Raw genomic sequence first — 24,828 nt, 5'->3', positions numbered from 1 at the left:
CTATAAAATCTAATCCGATATAGTATTTGATCAATTAATTAAGACTTTCTCTGATTTCCATGTGATGAAACAAGTCCATGTTTTGGTTTAGGGGGTCTTTTTAGTTGTGTAATTTATAGTTTTTCGCGACTTCTTAAAGAAGTTATTTAAATTAATGACATGAAAATAAATGATTGAATCTAAACATTTTTTATTTTTTTCTCTAGAACAAAAAATGATATTAGAAAAAAATACAAATTCTTATAAAAGACATATAAAACAGAAAGATTAGTAGTACACAAACAGAAAGATTAGTAGTACAAAAACAGAAAAGACTATGGTAAAGAAAGATAACTGATTCTTCAAAATTATTGTTTTATTATCCATCGATTTATCAATTTTGATGATTTGTTTCTAAATATGTCAAGTTCTGAAAAAATAACATAGCCATAGCATCTTTTTCAAAAAAAAAACATAGCCATAGCATGCTGGGCCAACAAACTGAAGCGGCCTCAATAAGATCTAAAGGCCGAAACGTTATAAGATAGCCATAGATTTGTTTCTAAATATGTCAAGTTCTGAAAAAATAACATAGCCATAGCATCTTTTTCAAAAAAAAAACATAGCCATAGCATGCTGGGCCAACAAACTGAAGCGGCCTCAATAAGATCTAAAGGCCGAAACGTTATAAGTAAAAAAAGAGATTAATATCTCGCAAATAGGTTTTTATGTATCAAGTTGGATCGATCTTTTTTGGCCTGCGGATAAAGACGATGTAAGTATTACGCCTTACTACTAAGATTCTGAGCTGGGTAAAGATTTACACACAGAAACCAGTAAATGAAAACGACGGTGTTTTGATTCCTTCTCTATTCTTTAGGCTACACAAGAATGTACATACATTCTCAGCCATATTCAGACAATTCCACGGAGGAAACAAAGATATGGTCACATAAGCTTTTGTAATGATGGAGATTCAGCGGTATTTCAAGATTCCAGCAATGTCTTTCGTCTACCTTAGCCTCCTCCTTCTAGACATGGTTCGAGGTCCACTATTTACATCTTCTCTTCTTCTCCTAGTGGATGACGCAGATGTAACCACTTCAGTAGGATTAACAGTTTGGCTTCTCTGAAGAGAAGCTCGTGCTCCAGGAGAAGGACCAACCTCAGCCACTTGAAAAGACCTACGACGGTTTCTTCTCAAACTAGTTGTGTCAAAAAAACTATCAACATCATCAAAGGGTGGCACCTCCGAGGTATGGACTACAAGACCGAACTCATCCCCTTGAGCTAAAGCTTGAAGTCCTATCCTAGTATGCTCCATTTTTTCAGGCCACGGGATTAAAGGTATTCCCCGGTTTATAATCTTTTGACGAAAGCTTTCAACTCTTTTAGCATTAGGCCTTGGAGGTAGAAGAACACCTTTACTACTACTGTTACAATCATCTCCATTACCGTATATAGGAATCACCACGGTGTCAGTCACTCCTCTATATATCGCAAACTGGACATTCTTTAACGTTTAAGTAAACAAGAGGCAGCTGATAGAAACATCCCCAACAGAACAAGCATGGCCCGCCCTGAGATTTTGTGGGGGCGTAGCCATTTGGTAAATGTTTTTGGGGTCTGAGATTTTAGGGGCGGTAGACCATCTATTTTGACAACAAGAGAAAAACACATTATGTTATTATGTCTTTAAAAAAAAATTCACAAAGAATAATTAATTATTTCGAAAACACTTTTTTTTATCAAACCACTTTCATCAATAGAGGATACCAATAAAACTATAAGAGTTCAACTTCATCAATAGAGGATACCAATAAAGTTATAAAGAGCCAAACAAACAAAAACATAAAATAATACGTTGGAAAAGCAAATGAAAAAGTTTAAACAACGAGTACTCAAATAAAAGCTTAAAGATAAAAGTGATATCACAATCTCCGAAAGAGGGCACTCAGACAATATTATTTAGAAAACACATTTTGAGAATATTCTGAGAAAATTAGAATTATGTTCAGAATTATATACAGTAAACTAGCAATTTTAAAAATCGAACTCTTAATAATAGCATCAGTTGTTATATCTTTGAGTAATTCCATACTTGTTATAATGTAGTCATATCATCAATTCCATTTCTTTGATAAAATTTATTTTTTGCCAGCTAAATTTTAGTGATAAACATATCAAAGTTCCTTTTGACCAAAGAAAAAACATACTATATCAAAGTTCCATTGCTGTCCGTATTTCCATAAAGAGTATACATCTTTCATCAATTTTCTGTCGTTTTTGGTCAAATCGTTTTTCCCAAAAAATTTCTTTATTTGTTTTTAAAATGATGTAAAGAAGCAAAATAAAAGATTTTATGTTTCCAAAATATTACAGTAACTAACATAAAATCTTCATTGAGTTTGTATAGAGATTATAGTCCTAATACTTTCATTGCTTTATGCATTATCCAATAGTAAACTGTACATCATTCACTATTAATAGATAGCACATGGGGCTGCTATTTTGAGAAACATGTCTTCTGGGTTAAAGATTAAACAATTTCTGGGTTATCTGAAGTGTTCAAATACACTACCATTTTTTGGCATCAAAAGTTCAAATGCATTACTATAAGTCCCTAAAACATAGTAATCAGACAGAACATTGAGTAATTATTTGTAGCAAACGCAAAAAGACAAAATAAAAGACAGATACATTTGTATACTCATAATCTCTTTAGGATAAAAAACCAAGTCCGGAGAACAACGTTGAAAGCAAGGAAGGATCGAAACCAGCAAACACTGAAGGGTCAACAGATGGGAAAACCGACGGGTCAAACCCTAGATAACCGGAAGATAAAGAAGAACTGGATCCACCTCCCAGTCCAAATGGTTGGTTAACAGTTGAGAAAACCGACGGGTCAAACCCTAGATAACCAAAAGATGAAGAAGAACCGGATCCACCTCCCAGTCCAAATGGTTGGCCAACAGATGAGAAAACCGACGGGTCAAACCCTAGATAACCGGAAGATAAAGAAGAGTCGGATCCACCTCCCAGTCCAAATGGTTGGTTAACAGATTGGAAAACCGATGGGTCAAACCCTAGATAACCGGAAGACGAAGAAGAACCGGATCCACCTCCAAGTCCAAATGGTCCGAGCAAATCAAGAAGCTGAGAAACTTGGCTTGGACTTTGTGGCGTATTGGTTACAAGATTATTAATCATCTCATTAATCATAGGTCTAATGATAGGACTCATTGTTGGAGTCCCCAACGGATAAGGATTATTAAAAACTGGACTAGGAACATTAACAAACGGCGTCGTGGCGATAGAGTGCGGTTGCATCGGCCGGTTTGGACCATGTTGGACCATATTTGTTGGACTAGCCAGTTTCTTTCTAGCACACAACAAATGAGCATCGAATCCACCACACTCTTTACAGCTATAGAGCCACGAGTTAGACCCGAGTCCTTGGCACACAGCGGAAGCTAGCCACCGCAGCGGATCTTGATCCGGATCCGGACCCGCCCGGAGGCAGCATGGAAAACGTTAATGAAAGTTGGTGGTGAGGGTGAGATTGGTGCGTGACACGAGAAGGCATGTTGGCACAAACCGTGTGAAGATCTATACCGCAGTCTCCACAGTGGTAAGCGAATCCGTCACCGTTTTTGCCGCATGCGTCACAGCGGAATGTCCCTTCTTGGTATTTTGGAGAGGAGATGAGAGACAGGAGATGGTTTCTGTCGAAAGGGTGTCTGATCTTTTGAGGTAACTCGGAGCAGTTTAGGTGGATGTGGAAGTTGCATGGTTTACATGTGTATGAAGGAAGATTGAGGAGCTTTAACTTGCAAACCACGCAAGAAGAAGAAGAAGAAGAGTTGGCTTGAGGATTGAGAGATGAGTTGAACAATGGATGTGGATGGCTGAAATGTCGAATTGAGTCTTCTGGTTTTGGCCTTCCCATTGTTTTTGCTGCACAACTTGTTCAGAGAGGGTATTAAAATGTTATTGTAGTTTGGTATGAACACAAATCAATGGCTTGGGGACTTGTTGGAACATTTTGTTTTGTGATACTCAATTTTTCTACCGTGTGATGCTGATTCTAAGCTTTCAGTCGACGACTATAAAGTCAACGGTTAGATTGTTTGATCAAGTCGTTACCCACTTGGATTATAGTGAAACTTCAACTATTGAGAAACTCTAGTGCTTTGTCACAACTTCTTAACAATCACCCAAGTTGGAGATTTCAAATCATAATTAAATTAAATGATGTTAGTAGTAGTAATCATTTATATTCATGTTAATTTGTATTAGTTATCAAACAAAAATATAAGAACTAATTATTATATCAAATAGAACAATTATTATATTTACATTAAAAAGGGCTACATAGGAAGGTCACGCGCCCACGCGCCCCGAAAGTTTCTCTCTTGAAGGCGACAACGAGATCTCTTTCATTCTCTCTTCACCGGCGTCTTTGCCGACGTCGGTCGCCACCGACGACCATGACCAGGAAGAAGAAGCCTAAGGACATGCCTCCGCGCAGCAGCCCCGCAGTCTCCGTCGAATCCTCCGTCTCCACCGGTCCCTCTGCCTCGGCGCCTGTCCTTCCTATCACCGCGTTCCCATCGGAAAGGTCTTCAGATCTCGAGGTTCCTAAGCTACATGAATCGTTAATTGCCCCAGCTAGCTTGTGTCCCGTGAATTTTCAGAGCTCTTCGCCTCCCGAAGTTGCCGAATCTGAAAAACCTAACTCACAAATCTCAGCTACGGTCGAAATCGTACCTGAGGATGAAAGTACTGAGGCTACCTCCGGGCTCCCTAACTCTGAAAAGTACCCTCAAATTGCGATCTTGCCGGCTCCCGTCAGTCCCAAATCGCCGAAAGTCTCCACCCAGTAATGGAGCAACAGTTCAAACATCTCTCTGGAAAGAGAAGGTCAGTCCGAACTCTGGTAGAATGGACCCGGAAGGGACTCCGTTTCTGCTGGACTCCGGTGAAGCTTGTGTTAAGATACCAAACTCAGTGATCGAACGCAACAAGAAGGCATGGGATAGCTTTATCATTGGGCAATTCTATGAGGAAGCCCCTGCTCGTGGAGCGGTCCAAGCCATTGTAAATGGTATGTGGAGCAAGCACAGACGCGATATCGCTGTATCGAAGATGGAAGGAAATGCGTTCTTGTTTCGTGTCCCTTGTCCGCACGCTCGCCGTCACATTCTCTCCCAATGTCTTTGGCAAGTTGACGGCCAAACAATGTTTGTAGCAAAGTGGTCTTCGGGAACCAAACCTGAGAAGCCGTCGCCATCAACTGTTCCAGTCTGGTTAGACCTTGAAGGTGTCCCACTGCAGTTCTTTAACAGGGATGCCCTCAAAGAAATCGCTGGCCTCGTTGGTCATCCTATTTGCCTGCACCCGACCACTGAAAATCTTACCAACATCGAGGTGGCTCGAGTTTACACTGTCATTGATCCACGGAAGCCGCTTCCTGAAGCTGTAAACGCTCAATTCGAATCCGTGAGGTGGTTCGTATAAAAGTTTCTTGCCCATGGCTGCCTTCTCTATGCTCCCACTGCTCCAAAGTGGGTCATACGATTTCACGCTGCCCTGCTGCGCCACCTAGATGTGAAGTTTGTCGTTCAGTCAAGCATACTACTGCTGATTGCACGAGGACAAATGCCAACTTGGATAGGTCCAAGGTGAACACTGCTAAGCGCAATGGGAAAGCCCCTATCCAAAGCCAGCTACCCTTCGTTGGTTCTGGTGTTACTGATACTGGGCACCCCAAGAACCCTTCTAAAGTTCTCTCTAAAACAAAGAATGCGCCCACCAAGCAGTGGCAGCCAACTAAAACAACAGCATAAACCAACCTTCGCATGGTGTCCCTGCTGTAGTTAATGGTCATAAGCAGCCAGCGTCCTCTTCTCATGATTTAACGCTTGGTGATTTTTTTTGTGGATCTTCGTGTTGGAGCTCCTATTAACGAAGCCAGATCTCCTGTCAGCTCCTCATCCTCTGACACAGATGATCAAGAATCAGAAGGGTTATCTAACGAAGAGGACAACCCAGATAATGAAGGAGATCGGTTTATCCGGGTCATCTCTAAGCGTTCTCAGAAGAAAGCAAAAGCATTGGCTAGGGTCAGAGGCCCTTTAACCCTCTGATTTCTATCATCTTTATGGATATTTTTTGTTGGAACATCAGAGGTTTCAATGACAAAAAGAAACGTTACGGATTTAGGAAATGGTTTCGGACTAATAAGCCGATCTTCGGTGGTCTGTTGGAGACTCATGTCAGTGCAAACAAGGTTGTCCCTATCATTAACAGAGTTTTCCCCGGGTGACATTATGATTGTAATTATGAATTCTCAGATTTAGGAAAAATCTGGATTTTGTGGCATCCTTCAGTTTCAGTCTCGGTGCTACAGAAATCACTTCAATGCATTTCGTGCTCTGTTAAGCTTCCTTTTGTACCTTTGAAGCTGGCAGTCACTTTTGTTTACGGTGCTAACGACAGGAAAGTCCGTCGTGAGCTTTGGTCTGACCTTCGTTACCTCTCGTCTTCTCCAAATATTGCTCAAGTCCCTTAGACTGTTCTAGGGGATTTCAACCAAATTCTAGCCCCTTCAGAACACTCTAAAGCTAGCACCATTTCATCTACCAGAGGTATGCGAGATTTTCTCAATTGCACTATTGATTCTGATTTGTCAGACCTGCCTTTCTGTGGGAATGACTTCACGTGGTCAAATAATCAAGGAGCATCCGTGGTATCTAAGAAGTTGGACCGTATCCTAGTAAATGATGTATGGCTGAGTAAATTCCCCAACTCACTGGGAGTGTTCGGTGACCCTGGCATCTCAGACCATAGCCCAAGCTGTGTCTATCTGGACACTTCTAGGCCAAAGCAAAAGCTTCCTTTCAAGTTCTTCTCGATGCTAAATGACAACCCTGATTTTGCGCCTCTTATAGCTGAATGTTGGAACTCTCTTCCCTTTGAAGGTACGATGATGCTCAGAGTCTCAAAAAAGCTTAAGGAGCTTAAGAGTATTATCAGAACCTTCAGTCGGGACAATTATTCTGGGATTGAAAAAAGAGTCTCTGAAGCTTTCGATGAACTGACACAGTGTCAGCGTCTAGTCTTGTCTTCGCCCTCTCCTCAGGCTGGTATAAATGAAAGAAATGCATACGATAAATGGGCAAAGCTTGCTCGAGCTGAGGAGTCATTCTTTTACCAACGTTCTCGGGTCACTTGGCTGGACAAAGGAGGCGCTAGCACGACCTTCTACCATCGTCAAGTGAGAACCAGAATCTCTCAAAATCAGGTTATTTTCTTGCAAGATGATAGGGGTAACGTGCTTGACTCGAAGGAAGATATTCTGAATCATATTGTGGGGTACTACGAGTCGCTGCTAGGAGGTGCCTCATCTGCTACTGCTTCTTCCTTCGATGATTTGTCCAACCTGCTCTCGTACAGATGCTCCCCTGCAATTAGGGAAACTCTAGAGGCCCCGGTTACAAGCACAGACATCCAAGCAGCTTTCTTCTCCTTACCGAAGAACAAAGCTCCGGGTCCTGACGGTTACCCAGCTGAGTTCTTTACGCATCATTGGAAAACAGTTGGGCATGAGATGATTATGGCGGTGCAAGAGTTCTTTGTCTCAGGGAAGATGCTGCAGCAGTGGAATGCGACGATTCTGACGCTTATCCCTAAGAAACAGAATGCGGTGCTGGTATCAGACTTCCGCCCCATCTCGTGTTGCAACACTGTTTATAAGGTAGTCTCAAAGCTACTAGCAAACAGGTTGAAGCAAGTTCTTCCTTCAGTGATCTCCAAGACACAATCTGCTTTCATTCCGGGTAGATTGCTGGTGGAAAATGTTCTCATGGCCACATAATTGATTCAAGGCTACAACTGGAAAAATATATCGAAGTGTTCTCTCCTTAAAGTTGATCTTAAGAAAGCATTTGACTCCCTCAACTGGAGTTTTATTCTGCTTATTCTAAAGGTATTGTGCTTTCCTGAGTCGTTTATAAATCTGATTTCCCAATGCATCACTACCACGAGATTTTCGGTTGCGGTCAATGGTGAGTTGGGAGGATATTTCAGAGGTGCGCGGGGACTACGCCAAGGCGACCCTCTCTCGCCGTATTTATTTTTCCTCGCTATGGAAGTTTTTGCGCAGCTACTGAACAAGAATTTTCAAAATGGCGATATTGGTTATCACCCGGCTGCTCAAAACCCGGATATTTCTCACCTTGCTTTTGCGGATGATATAATGGTATTCTTTAATGGACAACATAGCTCTCTGCAACAGATTGTAATGACTCTTGACAGCTTTTCATCTTGGTCTGGTCTCTCAATGAATAGAAGCAAAACAGAGCTCTATGTGGCGGGATTGAGCCCGACGGAAACCTCAGACCTGACAAGTCTCGGTTTCTCTCTCGGATCACTTCCCGTCCGCTACCTTGGTCTTCCTCTTATGCACCGCAAGCTTCGCATTTGTGACTACAGGCCCCTTCTAGACCAGCTCAAGAAGCGTTTCTCTTCATGGACATCTCGAGCACTCTCCTTTGCAGGAAGGCGCCAGCTACTATCTTCGGTAATATTTGGCACTCTAAACTTTTGGTTCTCCTCCTTTATTCTCCCTAAAGGTTGTATCAAGGCGATTGAATCACTCTGTACTCGATTCCTTTGGAATGGTAACATCACAAGTAAAGCGTCTGCTAAGGTCTCTTGGAAGGTAGTTTGTCTCCCTCGCTCTGAAGGCGGTTTGGGACTCAGGGACCTCTGCATCTGGAACAAAACCCTGTCGCTGAAACTTGTCTGGCTACTGCACAGTGAATCTGAGTCCTTATGGGCAGCATGGACAAAAAAACATCGCCTTAAAGGAGACAGCATATGGAGCTTAGATGCAAAGAAGCAGTCATCTTGGATCTGGAAATCAATCTTGAAGCTTAGGTCCATAGCTGAAAGGTTCCTAAGATGTGACATTGGCGATGGAACATTAGCTAGCTTCTGGTTCGATTATTGGTTACCAATTGGGCCTCTCATCAACTTGTTTGGGCCTAGTGGTCCTTCACAGCTTGGAGTCCCACTTCATGCTAAAGTAGCTGACTGCTGCTCTAGTTCGGGTTGGGTCCTGAGTCCAGCGCGCTCTCCTCAGGCAGAGCAGCTTCACATCATCCTCTGCTCTATCCAAACGCCATCCCTTTCATCAATCAAAGACAGCTACAAATGGTATGTTGATGATCTTTATCTTGACTATTTCTCCACTTCAAGAACTTGGGAAAGTGTTAGGAATAGGTCTGATCAAGTTGACTGGGATTCTGTGGTGTGGTTTGGTGGTCATATACCGAGACATGCTTTTCACATGTGGGTTACTCATCTGGATAGACTGCCTACAAGAACACGTATCGCGTCATGGACTCCAAACACAGTAACAACCTGTCTATTGTGTGATGTGTGTGAAGAAAACAGGGATCATCTTTTCCTCAAATGCAGATTCAGTGAGCAAATCTGGAAAATGGCCACTACGAGGCTAGGATATCAGCCATGCTTGTTCCACACATGGACCTCTCTCATTGAGTGGCTTAGGATTAAGGACTCTATTTGCCCTGGGACGCTCAGAAAGCTAACTGCTCAAGCAGTGATCTACCATATATGGCTGGAGAGGAACAATCGCTTGCATAATGCAGTTAACTCCACTCCTCAGCGTATCTTCAAGGAGATCGATCGTCAGGTCAGAAACATAATTCTAGCTTGTAAGGGAAGGAAAAAGTTCGTCTCCCTTATGTGCATATGGCTCAAGCATTCTTAGAAGTGTGTAAGTGTTGTCGAGGTCAAACCACCTCTTCATGAAAGTCTCTTTGATGTTTTTTATTCTTTTTTAGCATCATTAGGCTTTAAGCTTTATCTCTTTTGTACGTGTAGAAATCTGTTTCATTTTTAATGATAATTCACATACTTATCAAAAAAAAAAAGGGCTACATAATAATTTTTATATGATAGTGGGAGTATTTAGTTAACTGTTAAGCGGTCTAAATAATGCAATTCTAATGTCAACTTTCTTCTGTATATTAAAATTACAACTAGGTGAATACGAATAATAAAAAAAACTCAGAATTATTTAGCCAAAAATAGAATTCGCAAGTCCTCTACCTACAATATTGCTATTTATAGTTGTTAAACGTTTCTTCCACGTAAAAATACCAAATCCAGACACAATGGCTTCAAAGAAACCGGTTAATCGACCCTCGGTGAGGCACCCGAGTCACAACCATCCGCTACGCATCTTGAAATCCCAAGAAGAAGATGAGATCATCTGCTCTGGATGCGAGCTTGACCTAATCGGACAAGCCTTCAAATGTACAAAGAAAGACTGCGATTACTTCTTGCACAAGTCATGTTTCGACCTACCTCGTGAAACCAAACACAAGTCTCACTCAGACCACCCTTTGACCTTGCTTCATTCCCCACCGTATGGTCACTCTTACACGTGCGATGCATGCGGCCAATATGGATCCGGATTCACTTACAACTGTTCAGAGTGCCAGTACGATGTACATGTCGGATGTGCCTTTATCCCCGAAACCGTGAAGCGCGAAGATCACGACCACCCCCTCACTCTAGTCTACAACACACCATGCAAAGGTCGCGAGGACGGTGCGATGTTCATATGTGATGTTTGCGAAGAAGATATGTCGGAGAATCTTTGGGTTTATTAATTACTGCAAAGAATGTGATTATGGGACACATGTGCATTCTTGCGCGGTTTATGAAGATCATCAGCCAAAGAAAGGAGGAGGAGAAGGAGGAAGAGGAGGAGGAGGAGAATCGAGCTCTGCCGCTGCAAGGATGAAGTCGTTGATGAAAGCTCAAGATGAGATGGCGGCGTTGCAGCTAGAGGCACGTATAAGGAAGAATACTAATGATGCTATACTTGAGTTATGGGATGAACCAAAGCGGAGATATTATTGGTGATCGAAACTATGAATGATCTATTTGATGCATTGAAGCTTGTAATTGTTTTTTTTTTTTGGGAATTTCGTTTGTTCGTGTGAGTTACTACAACAGTTATTTTCAGTGAAACTTTGTTATGCAAAATAAAAATAAAAAGTAATAAGTAAATGCATGATAAAATTCTGATCCACTTGAGTTATTTGAATTTTTAAAATGTTTGTTTTTAAAAGGCAAATAGTATATGTTATCTTTGTTATCGATCTATCCACTAATAATAATAACGAATGTTTCAATTCATCAGCAATAGCATTAGTTGTATTGATAAATCGTTAAATAGGGCAATATTCGAGTAACATGCGTTGGTCTTGCAGGTTACATGCATCTCAAGTTTTTCCGAAGTCATAGTCACTTATATTCAGATGACTTGGAGATGATAGACATTAGAGACCAAGCCTAGTTAGTTAACATCACATCTTTATCTATGTCAACTCTTATATTGTATACATTTCCAACTTGATAATTCAATATCTAGAATCTTTAATTACAATTGGCTATCAATTATATAAGCACAAGATTACTAGTCCTGTAATGGATGCGTACTAGATGAATAGTTCCATCTCTTGACTTTTGACACCCAAATGAGAATTACTCTTATGTAACATATACATATGGTATAATAATGATAAATCAAGGCATGGTTAATAAGAATACCAATCTCATAATTATAGAAATCAAAGTCCTCTTCAATATTTGGTATTTATATAGTTCCAAAGAGATTCTCCCACAAGGCCACAAAACAACCAAAAAAACCTTAGACACATATCAAGAACATATGGGTTCAGGAAAAACTAGGGCTAACCCGACTAACCGTCCAACGGTGAGACACCCTAGTCACGATCATCCTTTACGGGTCTTCAAATCCCAAGAAGGAGATGAGATCATTTGCTCTGGATGCGAGCTCGAACTAATCGGGCAAGCTTACAAGTGTACAAAGTCAGAGTGCAGTTACTTCTTGCACAAGTCATGTTTCAACCTTCCCGGTGAAACCCTTCACAAGTCTCACCCTAATCACCCTTTGACCCTGGTGCATTCTCCACCGTACGACCAGTCCATCTTCTCGTGTGATGCGTGTGGTGAACATGGATCTGGTTTCGCATACCATTGCTCTAAGTGCCAGTACGATGTTCATGTGGGATGTGCGTTTGTCCCTGAGACCGTGAAGCGTGAAGACCACGAACACCCTCTCACGCTACTTTACAACACGCCATGCAAAGGTAGTGAGGATGGTGTGACTTTCATATGTGATGTTTGTGAAGAAGATATGCAAGAGAATCTATGGGTGTATTATTGCAAAGAATGTGACTATGGGACACATGTACGTTCATGCGCCACGTATGAAGATACTGCTCCAAAGAAAGGAGAAGAAAAAGGAGAAACAAGCTCGGCGGCTTCAGAGATGAAGTCGGAAATGGATGCTAAAATGGAGATGGCGATGATGCAGGCCCAGTTAGATGCTATTGATGCAGCAGGTAGTTACGTCGGTTCATGGGAACCAAGGAGGAGATATTATTGGTGAATTCTTGTACAAAAAATATTATTTGTGAATTGATTATGAGTGTTTAATTTCTCTTTGTGAATTTCGGTTCTGAAATCAGTCCAAGAAAAATGTCTCAATATTATTTTTTCTTTCTTTGTATGTTTGTGACTTTCTTTAAAAGAACTGTGAGCTGTATGATTATATATTAAGCACCATTGATAGCTTTATTAAATATTTTATGATGCTACATTTTTGTCTTGAATTTTTGTTTAGTTAGTTGTCAAATTCTTTCTACTACATAAATTCAAAGACTATAACCGACCAACAACATATGAATCTGAACACTTCTTTCAAAACTTGTCAAATTTGTCACGAAACAAAGTTAATTTAAGCAAAAAAAAAAGTTAAAAAAAAAAATCAACTCTTGGAAGGACTATACACAATCAATGAGATCTCTAATTGACCTAAGCGTAGTTAATTGACCTAAAATCTTTAACTATGTCAACTCATGTATTGTCTACATCTGCAGCTTGATAAATCAATATTTAAAAATCTTTAATTACAATTGGCTATATAATCAATTATATAACTACAATAAAACTAATAATCCCGTGATGGATGGGTTCAAAGGGAATAATTCCACCTCTTGACTTTGAATCCCTGATGAGAACTGAGCTTATATATAGATATCGTATATTGTCCCAATATAGTTAATATATATGCTACAACTTGGTTAATAGTCAAACCAAAACGCATCACTACTCCCATCCTGAAGAAGACTCGCAATCAAAAGTCATCTTACTATTTTCACTATAAATCACAAAAACAAACACAAATAGAATTATTTTAGCTACAATGGCTTCAAGAAAACCATCGGTGAGGCACCCTAGCCACAACCATCCATTGCGCGGCCACAAAGCCCTAGCTGAAGAAGAGATCATCTGCTCTGGCTGCGACCTAGACCTAATAGGTGCAGCTTTCAAATGCACAAAGTCGGAATGTGATTACTTCTTACACAAGTCATGTTTTGAACTTCCGCGTGAGACACGCCACAAGTCTCACCCTGATCACCCACTGACCCTGCTTTATTCACCACCGTACGAGTCCTCAACTTACGAGTGCAGCGCGTGCAGTGAGTATGGATCAGGGTTCGTTTACAACTGCTCCATCTGCCAGTTTGATTTACATGTCGGGTGCATATCTATGCCTGAGTCCGTGGAGCGTGAAGGACATGCGCATCCTCTAACGTTGCTATACTGTTCTCCTTACACGAACGGTTTGATTTTCAACTGTGACGTATGTCAAGAGACGGTTCCTGATCATCTATGGTCTTATTATTGCAAGGAATGTGACTACGGCACGCATTTGCATTCTTGTGAAGTAGAAGAAGAGGTGGAACCAAAGAGAGGAGCAGGAGGAGGAGGAGGAAAGGCGAGTACAAGTGGGAATAGAGGAGGAGGAAGAGGCTCGGCTGCTTCGGAGTTAGCTGCAATGCTTGAAGCTCAAAGGGAGATGGAAAGGATGCAGATTGAGTTACACATGGAGATGCAAAGAGCTAAGATTGCGAAGAAAGCGAGAAAAGCTTGTCTCAAGTTGATATAAAAATATGATAATGTTTGAAAACAAATATGTTTCTTTCGAGCTTTCTTGGATTCTTGGAGCTCTGAAACTATATGATTGTTGTTTTTTCTTGTGTGCGTCTTTGTTTCTTGTTTTTCATTGATTTGTTTCAGTTACTGATTACATGTTATTTTCTTCTGAATAATTATTAATAATCTGAAATAAAAAAGATTTTAACTAAGGCCATGATTAACTCCCGTCTCTTAGCCGGGTTCTTAACTCATGATTTGACATTTTTTGTTTTGTTTTTTTTTCCAAACTAAGATACGACTCTTATATCTCTTATTTAAAATACGGTTATTATCTTTTCTTAGTTAAAATCTAAGAAAAACTAAAAACCGTCTCTTACCCGAAGCTAAGAACCCCAGTTAAGAGACTAAGTTAATCATGGTCTAAGCAGTTTGGTTTTATTTGCTCTGATCATTATAGGTCACCATCTTAATTTTTTATAAAATGAAAATGTTTGAAGAAAAGTAATTAGTCAAAACTTAATATAATATGTAATTAAATAGGGGTTGATTAGCTAGCATTGACCTGCACAAAACTAACTACATTCCCTCTGTATAATCTAAAACAAATTATATAAAAAAAAAGGTTTTGTCTCATTGTCAAACAAATAAAAAATCCTCTAACTTGTTTTTTTATACAATTTATTAAATGACATCATAAATACGAGAAGAAAAAACCACCGAGTCAAAACCCCACGTCAGCGATCTAACGTAATCGCCCGGGTTCACGCCCCGTTCCGTGATCCGTCCGTCAGTTTTAACGTTTGCTTAAAGCTTCCGAACGAATCAGAGTCTCTCGGTAATTCGATTAATAAAGATAAAAAAGGGAAGAGAGAGAGAGAGAGAGCTTTGATCAATCTATCAATGGCGGATGGAAAACCAGACGAGCAGCTCTTCCAGCTTCTTTCGGGTCTTCTCCAACAGGTTCCGATCCAAAATTCATTATAATCTGATCGTGTTCATGCACATCCCTATTTCCACGATCTCAAAATCGAAATCGTCTTAGATTGAATAGCTTTTGATCTTCGATTGTGTCGGTTAGATTTGGTTTTCTTCGTTATTAACAGGTTGAATCGTTGACGAACACAGAGGAAGTAGAGTTACGTTCGAAGATCGAAGCTCTGGGCTTAGAAGTCACCAAAGTGCCATCAAAGTCCGCTCAGCCCCTCACCGAGGTGGAGATTGCTAATGAATTGGATAAGTTATCAGCCAAGATTGACGATGTTGACGAGATGATCTCATCGGCTCTTGCTTCTGATCCGCAAGTTCAGACTCTTCTTAGCGGCACTGCCGATGTTTGGATGCCTGTTATCACTGCCAACTCCGAAGAGAGACTCAACTTCACTGCTTCCATCGATGATCTTGACGATATTACTACCAATAACGACAAGAAGAGCAGCTCGTAATCTCTTTTTTGGCTTCTCCAGCCTTTACTTTTTTCAGTTCAATGTGTCATCTCTCAGATATTTGATGATAAGAGGTTTATTCGGATTGAATACATACATCGAATAAAAAAAAGTTGTAATTCAATATTGACATTTGATGATTGTGGATTATGCAGATTGAATACAACAAATGCAAATTTGCACACTGCAAGTGTTTTCTCAGGGGTAAGAAAATAAAATCTCAGGATGAACAATTTCTACATGAACAAACAATGTATCTTTCTTCTGTAAATAGAAAGGCTATTCAGTGTGGAAGGAACACCAAGAGAGTGAGTGGTGGTGGCTTTAAGCAGATGAAGCTTTTGCTTTCTTACAGAAGGCGTCAAGCCAGTCCATTGTAACACTCTTTGGCCTCTCTAGTGCCAGTCCAAGAGCTCTGTCCCATATTAGCTGTAACCAACCCACAAATAACATAAGCTGAATTCTATTTTATATTGCCTTGTAGTAACAATTACGCATATATTACCTGAGAGCAGATACCAAGACTCCTTGAGACACCAAAGAGCACAGTGTAGTACCTATAAAAACGCACACAGTGTTATAGTCGACTACTGGCGTAATTGGCTCAAGTATATGTTATTAAACGACAAGTATGTTTCTTACCTTGCTTCTGTTAGACCATAGTGGTTGAGCAACACTCCACTGTGAGCATCAACATTTGGCCATGGGTTCTTCACCTGTAACAAGCAACCCATCACAGGATTCAGTATGAGACGTATCCATTGAATTATTGGTGATTTATGTTTCATACTTTATGTGAAATATCCATTACATGAATTGGTCCCCTTGGTAACGAGAAAAGATTAGAAATATTACCTTTCCGAGTTCGGTGAGAACAGGAGGCACAACTTCATAAAGCTTTGAGACCTATAGAAATGAAGGTCTTGTTAGCCGCTGCACAGTAATATAATTCTGTAAGAGCGCAAAAGAAAAACAGAAGAAAATAAAAGTACCAGCTGGAAAAGAGGGTCATCAGGTAAATGCTTCAAGGCAAATTCTCTTTGGCATACATATCTTGGATCAGTTTTGCGAAGAACACCATGTCCATATCCGGGAACAACCTGCAGACCAACCAAGCTTTGTCAACTAATTACTTGGTAAACAGTAAACTATGCTTTGTAACATTAACATATACATTATTTAACTCAGATAAGAAAAACCAAAATTAGCTAAAACAGGATCCCACACTTTTCTAACAGTATAATTGCCATCATTTATCAGAAACTACTAAGACAAGACATTCACTCAATTTTCCATGATCCTTTGGGAGTAAATATAAACAGTAATTCAATGTTGATCTGGCAGCGACAAAGTAGATGAATTTGTGTTTTTACCTTGCCACTGTTCAGTGTTTTCCAGACATATTCTTTCAACTGGTCTTTCGAAATGTTTTCTCCACATTCCTCGACAACTGATTTGATCCAAAGCAAAACTTCCTGTTGCAACAAGACAACAAAGGGAAAAAAAGTAAGATTCTATTCTTCTACCTTATAATCGTACCATAAAACTATCACAAACTTCCTATCTAATATACAACAGGCAACTCATGAAGCTCTACCATAGATTGAACAGTCAAATATTTGTTGAGGATATAGACAAAGAGATACCTGATTAGCCAAACCATGGAGTGGTCCAGCCAAACCGTTTAATGCAGCTGCAAATGAGAGATACGGATCTGAAAGTGCACTACCGACCTAAATACAGAAACGAACCATCAGAAATGTCAATCCTAAGCAAAGGTATCTGAATTGCATGTGGAACATTCGACATTGGTAAACTATGAGCATACGCACCAGGTGACCAGTGTGAGCACTAACGTTTCCACCTTCATGATCACTAAAACCAAAAACAAGAAGAAAATAAAAATTGTCATGCTAATAATTGTAAGTCTTTGAAAATAACAACAAAAATGATAAGAAAATCAAGTTAAAAGACATAAATGGATGAAGAAATTAGTACAGACCTGTGGATAGTAATGTAAAGCCTCATGAGCTCTTTCATTTTATCATCATCAAATCCCAACATGTGGGAAAAATTTGCACCATAATCCAAAGATTTATCTGAGGGAATGGAATCGCCATTCTTATACATCCTGCAATGATTTAGTGTAGAGGTAAATACGAAGCAAAAAACAGAGGATGACAAATCTTTCTTATAATCCAGAAGCTGCAAGATACATGGAAAAAAAGAGAGCAAAAAGGACTAGTCCTCACTAACCTCCGATAAACATATGCAGCTACGACAGGAACACGAGCAATCAGGTTGAGGCAATCCTCGTATGTTGGCTCCCAGAACCTGGACAGAAAGATTTTGTGATTATGCATGTTAAATTTTAATGCTGTCAAGAACTACACCAGAAACTCTAAAAACGTACTTTGACTTGTGAATTCCATTCTCATATGCCTTTTGGAACTCACTTTGCACCTGGATATCAGGTAAGGAAAGTTATCATTAGCAACAAAAAAAAACAGTAAGCTCTAACACATTACAACAAGAACAAGCAAACAACAATGGGAGTCTTAGAGATCCACACCTGGAGAGCCATGACACCGCTAGCAAATTGAGTCATTGGGTGAGCCGTAGAAGGCAGGGCATCGATGGCATTGTACACATAATCTGCATAAAAATTGAATAGAGATCAGGAAATGAGTAGAAGTGTAACACGAAAACCACACAAAAAATAAACAGACTGCTTTTTTTGCAAACCTGGCACAGCAGCACGGTTTGCCAAGTCTTGTGATAGTGCTTCAACTTGCTCTTTGCTAGGTACCTGTACGAAAATACGTAAAGAAGGATATTATATTGAGTGGAAACTAATCGTCTCGACATGCCCGTGACCAACTTATAAAATTGTACAGAAGAGGCGCACCTTTCCAGTTAAAAGAAGCCACAAAAGACCCTCGGGCAACGGCTCTCCTCCAGACTGAGCAGCAGGCAATACTTTCTGGCACTCAGGAATTGACAAGCCCCTAAAGCGTATTCCCTGAAATAATGATAAGATAGTTGCAACAACAGCCTTTGGATGGGGAAGGAGGAGCACTTGATATATTCTATACTAGGATCTAACCAAACAATTGTAAAGATATACAAAACGTTATCAGTACCTCTTCCGGGTCAAGCAATGAGGTTTCCCAGAGCAATCCAGTCATCCCTCTCATCCCACCAATTACCTTAAATTGAAATAACTCATTCAAGGGGAGACTTTTATGGAGAAAAAAAACAAACAACCACGTAATTCATCATGTTTTTTTACCATATCAACAGTGATGTTTCCCAGTTGGACCTTCCCATGTTCTGACTTCAGTTTCTTCAAACGGTCCTGAAATTGGAAAATTTTCTATGAGGAAAGAGGAAGCTAGAAAAACAACAAAAGAGGTAGCCTGCCTTAACTTCTTAGAAACAATCTCAACCATAAATTCATATTATAGCATCACAAAAATCCATTTCATGTAATAAACGGAGTCAAAGCTAAACCTGTTGTTCCGGAATCAACTCTTGCAGCTGCGACTTGAGGTCCTGCATTCACATCATTTACACAAAATGAGCAAAGACTCCACAAGCAGCAGATCGAAAAGTAATCTCAGGATAAAACAAAAACATATAGTGATTATAACTAAGCATTTTGTTTTTGAATTATACAGGTATCCTGGCCCCACAGAAGTGGATCCAGACTAGCCACGTGTTAGCAGCCTACGTTTTCAGCCCACATATCGAATGTTAAGTCCCCAAGTGGCCGGGACGCGAACCCTGGTGGCTTCCCCGTATTGGGCTTTGCCCTCAACTTAGTCACCACCAGGCGAGAAGCCCTGGTTCATTTTCGATCTAGTTTGAGACAAAAACAAAATGTATACACTAGAAAGATCACATTGCAATCAAAACAACTACCATATCGGTAGAGCTCTGCATCTGAATCCATCTAACGGAGTTGCTGAGCGAAGACTGTTGCCCCTAATCACATTAGATCCAATCACCAGTTGGTTAGCATGATCAAACCAAACGAAAAAACAAACCTCAGAATCTCAGTGCGATGTAAAGAAACTCACAACGCGAGACCTCAGCCTCGCTAAGGCCGATACGCTGCGGAAGAACACCATTCTCCAAAAAAAAAAAAGCTCAAAAACCTGTAACAGTATCCAAATATTTAATTTCGAAAAAACAACCTCGATCCGTGTGAGCTCAAGCAATCAACAACACTAACCGAATCAGGAATCTACAAACAACCGAATAAGTTTTATCGCCTTAATCTAAAATTCAGAGATTCGATCAGCGAAGCCAATTCTGAGATTCCAGGAGAAAAAAATCAAGGACTAGTTGTTCTCCTAGAATCGCTAGGAATCAGCGAAGAACATACCAGAGATTCGGGAGGAAAGTGACGGCGAATCGAGAAGAAGGCGATTGTTGAGGACACTTTTAGCTGCTGCGTGTGATGCGCAAAATGATCTTTTTTATATATAAACGGCGGAAAAAAAAAGCCAGCAAAATGCCATTTGGATTAGATTTAAAATTCCTATTTTGACCTTAGGAAACGTTGAGAAGGCAAATTAAACCGGGGCAAGTAATCTTGTACTAAACCGGAATCAAACGGGTACAGGTCACACAGGTCAGCTTGTGACTTTTGGGTGGCGTTTTGCCTTTTACCTTTTGGGAAATTATTTTGGTTATCATATTATTTGAAGCAGCAAGTAGGAACGTTTCTGTACCTACAAAAGACAGGTTTGAAGTTGTCTCTTTCTTTTATCCAAGCTTGTTCAACCAAACATGATCAGACTCATTTTGAACAAATGGATTCTAATGCCAGACGATTTGACTAATCACAATACGGGAACTTGTGTATACAACCTTGTGTGTTTTTTTTTTCTTGAACCTGTGGAAAGTCATCTTTATCTGGCCCTTCACCCTTGGGATACTAACATTGTGTTGTGGTCACGATCTTCTAGTAAATATGTAGATCAGTGTAAAAAGAAGACAACCGAATTGTTTGAACGTTTACAGTCTCTATTAAAACGTCCCAACTATTTATAATTTCCATATGGTTAAGATAGAATATATACGTGTTTTCTATGTTTTTTTTATATTACAAGTTTTTTTGGTTTAACGGTTAAATGTTTTTTTGAAGAACTATAACCGGTTAAATATGTTTGCCAAAATTTCATGTACCGAATATTGTTTAACCTTATTGTTTTGGTACAACAAGGAGGATGAAACAAACTGTTAATCTATTAAAAAATGAATTAGTAAAAACTATTTTTAGCCAAGAAGACGAAATATTGTGCTGAAATGTATGTATGTGTAAATGTATGTTAAATTCCTCACATTTTAAAGTATGTTTGTTTGTAACACATCCGATTATCTATAACAACGAAACACTAGCTAGTAGCTAGTCATTCTCTGTTCTAACCATACAAACTTTTCTCCAACAATACAACAGATAATCAAAGCACACACACCAAAGAATTATTACACATCCAATAGTAGCACATCAATGAAGTTACATAAAAAATAACTTGGGATTTTTACCCACGACGATTAGATACAGTCACTTCTCCGAGAAGGACTGCACATAAATTAAACTCTCCATTACAACCCTCGACCTTGGCAAAGTCAGTCTACCAAAAGTTTCATTTTCTCATCATACCCATCAAAATGAAAATCCCAAAAACATGACAATTTTCGTTTGCTTTCATTCCCCAAACGATTAGATCTCATCAACCAATGCGATTGAAGGATCAGAGAAACGCCTAGCTAGAAGATAAAACCTTTGGTTGCTTATGAAATATTGTGACCCTTTGTATCGAAGCTGTTGCTGGTGTTGTTGTTGTTGAAGATGAACCCTTCAACTTGTGAAGAAGAAGGAGAAGATCTCATGGGAAACGAAGAGAAGTAATCTTCTCCTACATCTTGGATCAAACCTTCTAGGTCAAAGTAAGTGTTTGTGTTCGTAGTATTCTGATCACAGGATCCCCATTCTTCTTTTACCTCATGGTTTCCACCGTTTGCTAATAAACCGGTGAAACTCGTACGCCTGTTAACCGGCTGATGATCTCCGCAAACCGGTTCTTGAGACGTGGGAATTCTCGGTCTGGCACTCCTTTTACCGGTTTTGACCTCTACGGCTGCTGGTTTTCCGGTTAGACTTTGTACGAGTGAACGGAAGTTCTTGACGTCGGTCTTGATGACCTCCGGTGCGAATATATGGATGATGCGAATCTTGGGCTTGATCTTGGATATTACTTGTGAATTCTTGTTCATGGAAACCCTAGAACTCGAACCTTTATTAAAATCACCTTGATGATATTGAGTAACCTCCATTGATTCTCTCACCATAAAACTAGAAACACAGACGAGAAAAGTTATAAACGAATGAGAAAAGATCCGATGTGTTTTTCTTTGTGAAATGTGCTGTTTGAACAAAAAATAATTGGCAAGTCGTGGAATAATACTGCGGCGGTTGGTTATATATATTTATGTAGAATTTTCAAGTATAGGGTTGTTGGTTAGTCAAAAAACATTTTATTAATAACAAACTTGAATATCAAAATGGTAAACAATGTGTTGGACGAAACATCTGTGGACCTGCCCTCCATGACACACACCAACTTGATTTAAATAAAGTCTTTAAGTGTATATACTATTATTTATATGAGAACATTTTTAGTTTTATTTTACGAGGAATTTGTTATCAACCAACCAACTGACGAGAAATCTAAACTATACTATTATAAAATATTATACATATCATTTAAGGTACATATATGCATAGAGGTAGCATGAACCATATCTTTGGTCACAATTTAATTTGATTTTTGTATCAAAAAACAAAACTAATTTGATTTTTTTTGGAGCGTGAAAAGGTGTTATTGTCGGCATGTAGTTATGAAAACTAATTAATTATGATGCTGTTTCAGTTTTTATACTATGTATGTATATCAGTATATGTATATTTCTCTTTACAAGTGTTATTACTGTCTAATTGCCACTGCTAATTAATTGGTATGCTATATGGCGTTTCTGCATCTTTAAATGATTCATATATGTTGTCAAAAAAAAATGATTCATATATTCTGTTGGTTAATGACATCGTATTTAGAATTTAATTTTGTTATAAATTATAACAATATTCAATTATTCAAATCTTATGCAGTTTTAATACTGATTTCTATAATTTGTGGGGTCAAAATCTGACTCAGGAAACTGTCACTTGAAAACCGACATAGTTATAATCCTACTTTTAGTTAATTTGCTTCGGTTTCATGATGTAGTAATAATTTTTTTTGGTAAAATTGATGATGTAATAACTAAAACCATTAAACTATACTACAAGGTAATAAAAGTGAAAGTTCCAATGCTAGATTCAGATTACTAGTCTTAATATCATCTTATTTAGGTTGAAATCCGACTTGATTAACCAAAAATAGTTTACCTTAAATAACCAATCAAACTAATCTACCACACTTAAATAGTTTATAAATATCTTATTAGTTCACATCCTGTATTTAGACACTTACATATATATAAGCTCCTTAGACATATACATATATAAATATATTCGTGAGCTCATTTATCTACAAATGTCTGAGGTGTCGACGCATATATATGTCATGGTGTTTAAAAAAACCTAAGGAAACATATTTTCTCGTTGTTTTTTTCTAGTAAACTGGTTATTTAAAATTTTGCACTGAAAAGCTGACATTTTTAGCTTACAAAAAAAAAGCTGACAATTTTACAAAAGGAAAAATAATATACAAACCTTTTAAAAAGTTTCAAGCACCTAAAATAGTAGTTGACTTTTGTTTTGCCAAAGGAGCAAACAAGAGCGACATGGTGGATTTAACCTCCGTTGACTTGACGTAAGTTGTGATTTATTTTTATTTCTGAAACCTAATTTAGATCATATGGATATTTGGACTGAAATGCAGATCATATCGAGATGTCTTCCGAAAATATTTTATTTTCAAGTCGTTACAAATACATGACTTGTAGGGATGGAGTTATGTCACCACAATTAACAAACAAAGGCTAAAGCAAGTGTTGCATATTTAATAAAATGCGCTATTATTTCTACAAAATCACATACAAACTAAACTAAAAAAATCTCTCAAGTCTATGAGTTTACAACCTTTCGTTATATCTTTGGCCAAAGTGTAAAAATTCAGCTTTTACTCATGCGAAATACTTTTTTTTTTTGAAAACAAAACAAACGAAATATCATTATATTCTGTGTTTTGACCATGTTTTGTTAATTCTTGAAAACAATACATTAATTTGGTTGTAATTTTTAAGGAGGGGTCATAATTAATTTTCAATATTTAACTTAAACATAAATTAATTTATAAGTCAAAGCTTATTTATTTTCATCTATAAATATGAAAGTGTGTTTGATATTAGCGTGTTTGGTTATATAAATCTCAGAGATTCGATATTTTGCTAAATAGCTGTATTTTCAATTATTATAAATCTAGGGGGAGCAAAATCTTTGTAGTCATTATTTTTAATGCTCTTACGCGGACTGGAGGACTTGTTCTACTTCTATGCCAACTCTTGAATGCAAAATCTATATTATAATAGTTGAGTTTTCCTCACTTCTCAGCGCGCCACGTCATCGTTTTGTGGACCCCACTTTTAAAAAGTGTAAAAAAGTGTCAAGCCCATGGCTCGAACCCGGGTTATTGAGATATAAACACCAACATTTATACCACTAAGCTAACTGATACCTTTGTACATTGATGGCCGAACCTAATATATATTTATGAAGGTCGGAAGTCCTTGTTTCTTCGGCTTCCTCTGAGGGTCGAGCCTACAAGTGTGTTATGGGTTTCATTTTTAAATGAGATTCATCACGTTATATGAAAAAAGCTTAAGTTTGCAACAATTATGGTTTTTCTATATTGTAAACTGTTGTAGTTTAACATTGGTTCTTTTCATCATTGTCTCAAATAAGTCTGAGTTATAGAGTTGCGCCGTGTGTATGTTTGTAATCTATTTTTTCATGAACTCATCAGATCCACATCTTAAATCGCTTAATCATATATGTTTCTGATTTGTAGCCCCTATGTAAACCATATATATATGATTTTCATCTTTGATGAACTCAATCTGCATCTCCACAAAACTCATTGATTCCTCTTAGATTCAACCATTTTCTAGAAAATGTTTCTCTCTGCCTCTCCAGTTCGTCAAACCGGCGTCCCGGCGTCCGTCACTCAACCTTCGAGTCTCTCTGTCATGGCCGTAGTAGTCAGAGCATAGCTCTGGCTTCCTCCGCTTCTAGGATTCCCTGAACTTCAAGAAAGACAAC

General features: G+C 38.9%; 6 protein-coding genes and 2 pseudogenes across 6 annotated transcripts; 4 read left to right on the top strand and 4 right to left on the bottom strand.

Moving 5' to 3' along the window:
• Window positions 1-991: 991 nt before the first annotated feature.
• LOC106339227 lies at window positions 992-2,249 on the bottom strand (annotated as a pseudogene).
• A 451-nt stretch (window positions 2,250-2,700) lies between these two features.
• LOC106339226 lies at window positions 2,701-3,942 on the bottom strand. Its single transcript, XM_013778015.1, is given in 2 exon segments — window positions 2,701-3,442; window positions 3,444-3,942. Coding segments are annotated over 2 exon segments (1,227 nt in total). The 5' UTR covers window positions 3,929-3,942.
• A 6,241-nt stretch (window positions 3,943-10,183) lies between these two features.
• Window positions 10,184-11,015, top strand: LOC106341036 (annotated as a pseudogene).
• Window positions 11,016-11,717: 702 nt separating this feature from the next.
• LOC106340961 lies at window positions 11,718-12,641 on the top strand. Its single transcript, XM_013779782.1, has one exon. It carries the CDS (start codon window positions 11,756-11,758, stop codon window positions 12,497-12,499), a length of 744 nt encoding a protein of 247 aa, XP_013635236.1. The 5' UTR covers window positions 11,718-11,755; the 3' UTR covers window positions 12,500-12,641.
• A 640-nt stretch (window positions 12,642-13,281) lies between these two features.
• Window positions 13,282-14,069, top strand: LOC106341005. The gene has a single exon (XM_013779822.1). The coding sequence runs from the start codon at window positions 13,316-13,318 to the stop codon at window positions 14,060-14,062; it is 747 nt and encodes a 248-aa protein (XP_013635276.1). The 5' UTR covers window positions 13,282-13,315; the 3' UTR covers window positions 14,063-14,069.
• An 844-nt stretch (window positions 14,070-14,913) lies between these two features.
• Window positions 14,914-15,678, top strand: LOC106342857. Its single transcript, XM_013781900.1, has 2 exons — window positions 14,914-15,012; window positions 15,156-15,678. Exons 1-2 carry the CDS (start codon window positions 14,953-14,955, stop codon window positions 15,492-15,494), a joined length of 399 nt encoding a protein of 132 aa, XP_013637354.1. The 5' UTR covers window positions 14,914-14,952; the 3' UTR covers window positions 15,495-15,678.
• Window positions 15,663-19,964, bottom strand: LOC106342856 (citrate synthase 4, mitochondrial). Its single transcript, XM_013781898.1, has 20 exons — window positions 19,885-19,964; window positions 19,577-19,654; window positions 19,419-19,481; window positions 19,008-19,049; window positions 18,787-18,852; window positions 18,638-18,703; window positions 18,403-18,516; window positions 18,240-18,303; window positions 18,067-18,149; window positions 17,908-17,957; window positions 17,751-17,828; window positions 17,497-17,625; window positions 17,327-17,369; window positions 17,141-17,227; window positions 16,868-16,969; window positions 16,487-16,594; window positions 16,350-16,400; window positions 16,137-16,210; window positions 16,000-16,051; window positions 15,663-15,923 (listed from the first exon to the last, which is right to left on the bottom strand). The coding sequence occupies exons 2-20, from the start codon at window positions 19,625-19,627 to the stop codon at window positions 15,819-15,821; spliced, it is 1,428 nt and encodes a 475-aa protein (XP_013637352.1). The 5' UTR covers window positions 19,628-19,654; window positions 19,885-19,964; the 3' UTR covers window positions 15,663-15,818.
• A 989-nt stretch (window positions 19,965-20,953) lies between these two features.
• LOC106341163 (VQ motif-containing protein 18-like) lies at window positions 20,954-21,940 on the bottom strand. The gene has a single exon (XM_013779979.1). The coding sequence runs from the start codon at window positions 21,855-21,857 to the stop codon at window positions 21,300-21,302; it is 558 nt and encodes a 185-aa protein (XP_013635433.1). The 5' UTR covers window positions 21,858-21,940; the 3' UTR covers window positions 20,954-21,299.
• Between the last annotated feature and the right edge of the window lie 2,888 nt (window positions 21,941-24,828).

Source organism: Brassica oleracea, chromosome C4 (genome assembly GCF_000695525.1).
Source record: "Brassica oleracea var. oleracea cultivar TO1000 chromosome C4, BOL, whole genome shotgun sequence".
Taxonomy (NCBI): domain Eukaryota; kingdom Viridiplantae; phylum Streptophyta; class Magnoliopsida; order Brassicales; family Brassicaceae; genus Brassica; species Brassica oleracea.
The sequence above is the reverse complement of the archived record's forward strand: the minus strand, read 5'-3'. Positions and strand labels throughout refer to the sequence as shown.

What these genes read in the sequence shown, in the direction of transcription:
- LOC106342856 (XM_013781898.1), bottom strand. Translation starts at nt 19,627, where the DNA reads ATGGTGTTCTTCCGCAGCGTATCGGCCTTAGCGAGGCTGAGGTCTCGC. An exon ending in AAACCGTGCTGCTGTGCCAG is followed by an intron (nt 18,150 to 18,239) that starts GTTTGCAAAAAA and finishes ATTTTTATGCAG; the next exon opens with ATTATGTGTACAATGCCATC. An exon ending in ATGACCCTCTTTTCCAGCTG is followed by an intron (nt 16,401 to 16,486) that starts GTACTTTTATTT and finishes TCATTTCTATAG; the next exon opens with GTCTCAAAGCTTTATGAAGT.
- LOC106342857 (XM_013781900.1), top strand. Translation starts at nt 14,953, where the DNA reads ATGGCGGATGGAAAACCAGACGAGCAGCTCTTCCAGCTTCTTTCGGGT. An exon ending in TTTCGGGTCTTCTCCAACAG is followed by an intron (nt 15,013 to 15,155) that starts GTTCCGATCCAA and finishes CGTTATTAACAG; the next exon opens with GTTGAATCGTTGACGAACAC.
- LOC106340961 (XM_013779782.1), top strand. Translation starts at nt 11,756, where the DNA reads ATGGGTTCAGGAAAAACTAGGGCTAACCCGACTAACCGTCCAACGGTG.
- LOC106341005 (XM_013779822.1), top strand. Translation starts at nt 13,316, where the DNA reads ATGGCTTCAAGAAAACCATCGGTGAGGCACCCTAGCCACAACCATCCA.
- LOC106341163 (XM_013779979.1), bottom strand. Translation starts at nt 21,857, where the DNA reads ATGGTGAGAGAATCAATGGAGGTTACTCAATATCATCAAGGTGATTTT.